The 8,462-nt window shown below is 33.3% G+C and overlaps 1 protein-coding gene and 1 pseudogene across 1 annotated transcript; both read right to left on the bottom strand.

Moving 5' to 3' along the window:
• On the bottom strand, positions 4,461–5,723 carry LOC107626913 (annotated as a pseudogene).
• LOC110268769 (uncharacterized WD repeat-containing protein C18H10.05-like) lies at positions 5,294–7,979 on the bottom strand. Its single transcript, XM_021115647.1, has 7 exons — positions 7,722–7,979; positions 6,729–7,318; positions 6,586–6,637; positions 6,389–6,471; positions 6,108–6,201; positions 5,841–5,903; positions 5,294–5,465 (listed from the first exon to the last, which is right to left on the bottom strand). Exons 2-6 carry the CDS (start codon positions 6,999–7,001, stop codon positions 5,896–5,898), a joined length of 510 nt encoding a protein of 169 aa, XP_020971306.1. The 5' UTR covers positions 7,002–7,318; positions 7,722–7,979; the 3' UTR covers positions 5,294–5,465; positions 5,841–5,895.

The raw sequence follows: 8,462 nt of genomic DNA, 5'->3' as shown, positions 1-8,462 counted from the left end.
AGATTTTTGGGTTTTCAAATATGAATGATAAAAGCAACTCTTGGCTAAGCATGGGAATTGGGGTCACTATCCTTGTCTAATAACCATATCTTGACAATTATGAGGAACCAAACTCATTAAGTTTACTTCTATACTTGAAGTATGTTAAATGGTTTGGCCAACATCAACCCATAAGGTCCAACCTAACTACCAATTAGCTTGATAGTAGGCTAGTGTCAATGGCTATCAAATTGACCACTAAGGGTTCCCAAATCATAATCCATTAGACCCAATGACTCAAGCTTACCCAATTTCCTTAGCCTAGGCCAAGAGTAAAAAGGACTACTCCATAATCAAAGGAAACATTTCATCAAACACATGGTAAGCATTAATAAAAGATCTATTTAAATTGCAATTAAATTGGAACTAACAAGTACCCACTAACAATTATCAACATACAATCATTTAAACAACACAATTCATCATGGAAATCATCAATGCAGCAATAACAAATCAAGATCTACAAGATTCATGAAATGGGTATAAAATGACAAACAACAAGGAAACATAAAACTAACACAAGATCTAAACAAAATTATACTAGAGAATTCAAATTGAACAATTAAAACTAGTAATTAACAAGATCCAATTCAAAATTCAACAAGGGAAGATCAAATTAAAGCTAGATCTAGAGAGGAACAAGGATTTCTCTCTCTAGAAGAACAAAAAACCAAAACTAGCTAAAAATTATATCTATGTGTAAAATGATTGATCCCCCTTTATCCTAGCATCCTTGGGTCTTTTCCATGCAGAAACAGCTTGAATTTGGGCCTGATGAGCCTCAGAAATCGCCAGGAACGATTTCCTTTAATGAGGTCATGTGCAGCCTTCTGCGCGTGCGCGCCATGCGTGCGTGTCCGCCGATTGCTTTTGTGATCCACTCGTGCACGCCATGTGCGCGTGCGCGTCGATGGGATTTCTCTGATCCGCGCAGATGCGTCCAGCCTTGCGCGCCACTTTCAGCTATCCTCATGCACGCATGCGCATGAAGTGCGCGTGCGCGCCCATTCTGAAGTTCCCAAAATTCAAATCTTCATGTTCCTTCCTCTTGTGCATGCTTTCTTTCTCTCTTCTAGGCCATTCTTGTCCTAAAATTCCTGAAATCACTCAACAAATACATCACGGTATCGAATGGCAATAAAAGAGGATCAAAATATAGCAATTCTAAGGCAAAATAAGCATGTTTTTCATCATGAAGCAAAAAAAGGAAGAGAACACAAAACCATGCAATTCTAGTGAATAAGTGTGAGAAATATTGACAAAACTTCCCAAATTCTACACAATATAAACCAAAAAATTGGGGTTTATCAATGCACCTCAACATTTTCTTCTTACTTTTTCAAACTTTACATAATCTTCTTCAACTTGAGTTTGTATTAAGGTAAGGTCACATCTATGCTTTCGTCGTTCATTTACAAATGTGTTGTTGCATATTTTCTCTTTCGGAATGTAAAATAAATTTCTTTAGTTCTGATTCTTATGGGCAATGCATTCGAAAGAGTTTCATCCATACTTGAATCTTGTGAGTTTGTCTTTGGCCTTGGATTTTCTTTTTTATAAACCTCATATTCCTTGACTCAGCTTGAATTCGTTTCAGACTGTTGTATTGTTTTCTAATCCTTAAGGTGGTCTCTTAAACTCTTGTGGACGCCATCCTTGTCACTTGTCCTTTATCTCTAGTCTTGTATCTTTCTGAATAAACTCAAAGGTTGCCTTAGAGTAACATATGACCTTTAAGCATAGCAAGCGAAACATTAGCCTCTTTAGAATGCTGTCCGTGAACGTAAAAGGGTGGATCGGTAAGTGTGTAACGTTATGAGGAGTGTGGTAGTTTTGTTCCTTGTGAAAGTTTGCGGGTATTAGGATTGTGACCGGTTATAGGGTTGTAAAGTAGTGGATAGAGTTGGAAAGTTGAAACTCTGAAGTGGGTACGATATCTGTGAGTCAACGTTATATTTGTTGCCTTAATACCAGCCTGCCTTGTGACCTTTGGCCACTTTAACTACCGTCTTACTTTTGCGAATGCCTATCTTAATACCAACCTACCTTGTAAACTTGCATTTCTTTTTCTGTTTCTCTAATTCTCGGTAAAATCTTGAAACCATATGACCTTATGCATCGAACCTTCTTGTATCTTCTGCCTTACACTATACCCTACCTTTATATTTAAGTCTCATGATTATGTGGTATTTGAACAATTATATGTATATCTATATATGCTAAGGTTTCTTACATTTCTAAAAAGCATTCAAAAGTAGAATACTAAGAGCCCATTTGGGAAGTAGCAGAAGCTACTTTTTCTGACTTTTGAATTATGAAAAGTCACAGTACGCGTGTTTGGCACTATTTTAAAAAGAACTTTTAACTTTTCGAAAAGTTAATTCATAGCTTTTTGAAGAAGTAGAAATATATGACTTCTCCTCCTCGATAAGTTATTCTATCATTTCCGTAAAAAAATGACCTCAAAACAAAAAAATCTACTTTCATTCTTGGCTCTGTAAAAAAATACTGGAAATACTGGCCCCCCACCACCATTTTCACCCAAGGTTCCATCTGCTAGAAGCATTGGCCTTCCACCATCATTTTCAAGTAATGATTTATCTGCTGAAAATATTGACCCTCCACCACCATTTTAAAACAATGTTCCATCTGAACCACCTATTGCATATATTCCTTCCAGTTTTTTTTATCATTTTACCACTCTATTTTTATTATTAAAATTATATTTAACATTGTGTGTGGTATAAAATCTCAGTTTTAATTTTATTTTTTTTCCATGTGATTTTATTTTTATATAGTTGCTATTATTTTTATAGTTAGTTATAGCAAGTTCTTGACCCCAATAAAAGAGGAGGGAATTCTAATAGAAGTAAAAAAAAATAAAAAAATAGCAATAAAATATACATTGACACACATTTTACATTTGTTTTTTATTTTTATCTACCATATCATACACAATAAAACAACAAACACTAACTACATAATAATTTTTTTGGCATTACCATCAACATTATTGTGAATTAAAATTTTATTACTATTTACCACATACAAGAATACCGATGTGGGTGAAGATGAAGTAGAAGAACCAGTTTCTACCTAAAAAATAGAACTAATAACAGAGCAAATAAAGAATTAATTGTCTAAACAATTGTATTCTTAGTGATTAGGTTGTAGAAAATCAACATTCAATATTGAAAAGTATTTGTTATCATCGTTGTTTTAATATCCTTTTTTGTGAAAAAATTGTATTTTTTGAGTTATTTATCCAAACGCTACAACTTTAAAATAAGTACTTCTATAACTAAAAATCCAAACACAAAATAACTTATTTATAAGCTGCTATTAATAAAAGTCCTTATAAAAAGAGCTTATTTAAGTTGTTTACCCAAACTGGGCCTAAGACCAGGTACTATCTTATGTATTACTTGAATTTTCGAGAGCAAAAGTTTTTATAAGCAGGGTAGAATATAAGACCCCGGATTTTGAAAAGTTATTGATAAATTATTTATGATTTATTATACTTAATTAAGATTATAATTTTTTAGGGATTTTCGTATACAAGTGGAGTAACACTACAAGAAACACCGTTAAAATCGACGGCCAAATCGACGACTTTGCCGTCGATAATATTAAAAATCGACGATAAAATTGATGATGTTAGTCGTCGCTTTAAAACGTGTCGATTTTTCAAAAACCTAATAAAATCGACAGCTACAGTGTCGATAATATAGGTTTAAGATTTTTACATATTTAATAAAAGCGACACCTTTGTCGTCGATAATATTATCTAAAATCGACGACACTTGTGTCGATATTTTTATTTATTAAAATTGATAAATTAGTTGTCAATTTAATTATTAAATTACCGACATATTTTCCATTTTCTTTTGTCTATTTTACATTAAAAATCGACAACATTGCCGTCGATTTTTGTCTATGTTAAATTTAAAAAGCGACAGCATTGCCGTCGATTTTATTGTAACCAAAGATGCAAATGATAAGAGCGGGGTCATATAGAACCACAAATTGGAATCTAAATTCATTAATTTCATATTGTAACAAATTAATAAACATACACTAATTATGCCACTACTATAATGTTTATAGAAATAAAAAAGTTTTATAAGATGAAAATGAACTACTCACAAGATATGCTTTTACAAATAATTCAGAATAATCCCTTGTCTTTATGAATTGCTTCAAGATCTCATTGCGCTCCATATCCAGATTGTTATCAAGCATATCAATATAGCTGCATTTTTAATGGAAAAATGAGACAACTCAATTAAACACATGAAGAGCACACTAAATAGGAAACCCAATAACAATAAGAATCCATACATGTGGCTGAAAGAAACCATCAGAGTCCTCATCGAGTTCACTCATATCTATTCTTGCCTGTGTAAGTGAAATCTGAATGGCCATAACGATTAGGTAGCAATCATTAGATATCAGATAGATTCAAGGTACAAGCTATGGTACAATAACACTGTTGACCAATAACTGAGAATCTGAAGTGAATAGGCCTCTTCTCTTAATAACTTGGTTATATAACTGTGGTACAATGGTTTTTATATTTTCTTTCATATAGACAAATTCTATCGGTTTCAATTGTACCTTGAGAACTATTAATAAGGTTAATTATTTGGAGCATCTTGTATGAGAATTTGATTTAAGGCAAAAAAGCAACTTGAGCATTGTGCAATTTTTATCCCATCACTTCACATGTTTCTTATCAGCTATTTTATTCAAATGGGAACTTCTTGAATAGCAATTATTTTGAATGAAACACCCTTTTTTTTTAGTACAATGAATTGGGTTAAAAATTGGTCAATCAAGACATGCTCTTGTGATTCCACTCAAATTTGTCAAAATTCACTGCACGTACACACATAACACATTCGATGATTTAAATAAGTATAATATATAGCATATAAAATATTACATTATACATCTATGTATTATTAATAAGCTACTTATTAATAAGCTACTTATTAATGTAAATACCAGATAGGATGACTAAGTTATTGAGATCAAGTCCATCATTGTTAAACTTAGTTTGCAGGGTGGTGAAGTTATCAAATAGAGCAGGAATATTTTTTGTTGCTTCTAACAAATTAGAAACTAAACCATCCCTTCTACCTATTGGAACTTTCCAGAGGAGTCCACCCTGAAGAAAATTTCATGTTAATTATATAATATTAGTGTTGATGAATGATTATTATGTTGATGTACTCACAATGGCAACAATAGAGTCTCTGGCAGCCAAAGTAAGATATTAGCACAAGAAACAACACCAGCGCATGCAGCTTCTACAAGGCTCTTTATTCCCTCAATGAAGTCAAACCCTCTCACTGTCAAGTTTGGCGGAGCATTCTTCTCAGCTTGCTTGTTTCTGTTGTTCAGAAGCACTGATCCATCACACCCTTGAAAATTAAAACTTGGGTTATTTTGAAACACAACAAGATAATTAGTAATTATTTAAGTAATAACTAAATAATTACCCTAATAAAACAATCATGAAAATGTATTCTAATTAATGCAGCTGCAAGTGAAGGAGCATTATAGATGTGCTCATTCACAAAATCAGAAATAATCTTCTCAACTTTTGGGCAACTTTTAGCATGGAAACCCAAGCTAGTAGCATCATCTATTACACAATTTTCTCTTAAGCAAACCCACATTGCATCCAAATCATCAGCAATCAGTGTTCAATATTCAAGAAAAATGTCACCAACTAAGAAAAGTATCACAAGTTTAAGCAGATATAACCAATGAATAAGTTAGCCAGAAAATGATACCTTCAGAAACATGTACTTTGCCAATTGCTGTACTGTATGACTGACTGATCCTTCTTCAGGTTTCTGCATGAAGGCACATAAATTTTCAAGAACGTAGTTAATCATAGTTACCATATACAAAGATACATGAAAAAGAATAGTTACCATAGAATTAACATAATACATTTTATACACAAGAAAGTAGTTAATCAAACAGTGTATTCACTACTTATATTATCTTTCTAAAAAATTCAATTGATATATAACTAATGTTGGTTAAATAAATACCTTTAAACTTTTGAACCAGATCAACACCATCAACAACCCGAATTCGTGAATCAGCAGATGTGATAAGTACCTCTGATGAACTTCCTGGGGCAAACTGTTCATGAGCTTCAATTAGAAAGATTAGCATAATTGAATAAGCATTGTAACAAAGTAAAAGCATATCAAACTAATCAGGCACCCTTCTTTGGCCTTTTGGTTTTATTTTTCCTTTGTTCAACATTTTTTACAAGAAAAAAGGAGCATATTTCATATAAGAGCACAGTAGTAAATGATTCTTTTACTTGGAAACATGTAATTTTTTTGAGATGTGATTTCTTCTTGTTGTTCTGCAGATTGATATGACTTTTTTGTTGCAACTTATTTTCTGAACAAAAGGTAAAAATATAACAATCAGTGCCCCCCGCAATCACCAGAAAATAGTGCATGGACAGGCACAGTTTATAAAAATTATTAGAAAATAAAGTCTCAGCGATGGTACCTGATGCGTTATATAAGTGGCAACTGCCCTTGTAAGAACCAACCAGTGCACTCTACAGGAACCAGCAAATTTGATTGAGACTCAACTAAAAAAGTTGAATTTCCAAATGTTGTGAATGGATGCATATTAATCTTTAGACCAACCTGACCATCTGGTGTATAACAAGCAACAGTAACCATCTCATGCATATCAGTCCAATCAACAACCTGCCTATCAGGAATGCTCCATATGCGAACCTTAGCATCCAAGGATCCGCTAATGAAGTAACTATCATTAACAGGATTAAACTGGATGCAAGTTACTGTGACAGACAGAAAATAGATTGAAGCAGAAGGTATGATTGGCAAAAGAAAACAAAAAGTTGACGGAGGAAAAATATTGCTTTCACTGATAAACTTAACCATCCTATTACACATTAGAGGACTTGTGTACAATTAATCCTATATGCAGCAAAGACAGATACTCTGACAAAATTGTACCTGTCTGGCACAATTATGGGGCAAATTGGGTTTGATTTGGTAGGGATATGATGCACTGGGAACTAATTCAAATTTTATTGTGAAGAGGGAGAAGACTACTATGATATAGACACATAAATTTTATACTAGAACGAAGTATGAAAAAGTAACGATTTCACATGCCTTCTTGTAGAAACTTGGAATTGTACCAGCTTCCACGCTTTTCTTCTGCTTTTCTTTGAAAATGTCGTGGAAAATCCTCTTCATTTCAAGCTCTGAAAAAGAGCAAGTTAGGGTTACAGATTAAGTGAAACCATAGTTCCAAATTCTAATACAATTTGAATTAATTGCTGAATTGAACAAAGAGATTGAGATAACAGAATGAAATTCTTCATATAGCAGGTAAAACCAAAGCAGCTACAGGGAAGAATAAAAAAATGAGATATGGAGCAAGCAGAGACTTTACAAAAATCACAGAAACTTAAAAAAAAGAAGGAAATCAACCATTCGCAGAGCAGAGAAGAAGAACTACATTCAAAAATCATAAATTCAAAATCACAATTCACAAAACAAGGAAACAGCATAGAAAAGTAAAGAGAAAAGGAACTATGAAATCATTTGTTGCAAATTAAAGTAGCACTCGTAATAGTTCATTGACAAATTTCTGGAGATTCATACGAAGAAGGAGGTGTTACGACGTGTTTTCGATCTGAAACAAGGGGCGAAGGGGCGGCGGCGCGTGTGTGACGGGTGCGAGAGCAGCAGAGCAACAACACGGTGGCAGCAGAGCGAAAAGGCACGGCGGCATCAGAGAAGGAGGGTTGGTGAAATGGAGAAGGCGCCAATTGGGGTTAACTTTTGAGATAAACTGAGGTGAACTGGAGAGAAACGAGGGACGCAGGAACTAAACGCGGGCAAAAATTTTTTGTTGATAAAAATCGACGGAATTTACCGTCGATTTTATTTGGAAAAAAATCAACACTTTAGCCGTGTATTTTATATAATAAATCTAAACCATCCTTCTCATTTTAAAAAAGATCTTCATCGTTTAAATTTATTGACGGCCAAAGCCGTCGATATAATAAATATTAAAATTGACGACAATCCTGTCGATTTTAAAGGAAAAAAAATATCCCAACCCAATCTCTGTCGGCAATGCAACACTGGCAGAGGAACGTTCTAAGTTTCTAAAATAATAGACGACTCGGTCGTCGATTTTAATATTTTATTTTTAATTTTTATTTTCTTATCTTATCGACGACAAACTGTCGAAAATTATCGACGAAGATTTTTCCGTCGATTTTTAGCGTCGATAATTGCCCTTTTTCTTGTAGTGTAATTCTTATTTATAATTTAGAGTTCTTGTAATTGAAAAATAATAAATATTTTTGTCTTAATTTTTAATATCTAGATTTTTTA

The sequence above is a fragment of the Arachis ipaensis genome, chromosome B02 (genome assembly GCF_000816755.2).
Source record: "Arachis ipaensis cultivar K30076 chromosome B02, Araip1.1, whole genome shotgun sequence".
Taxonomy (NCBI): domain Eukaryota; kingdom Viridiplantae; phylum Streptophyta; class Magnoliopsida; order Fabales; family Fabaceae; genus Arachis; species Arachis ipaensis.
This window is presented reverse-complemented; position numbering and strand designations above follow the sequence as displayed.

Bases quoted from the DNA above. Each gene is read 5' to 3' on its own strand.
- LOC110268769 (XM_021115647.1), bottom strand. From the start codon at position 7,001: ATGTGTAATAGGATGGTTAAGTTTATCAGTGAAAGCAATATTTTTCCT. The intron at 6,472-6,585 runs GTACCATCGCTG...CCTTTTGTTCAG, and splicing joins CCACTTATATAACGCATCAG to AAAATAAGTTGCAACAAAAA. The intron at 6,202-6,388 runs GTAAAAGAATCA...GCTCATGAACAG, and splicing joins AAAAAATTACATGTTTCCAA to TTTGCCCCAGGAAGTTCATC.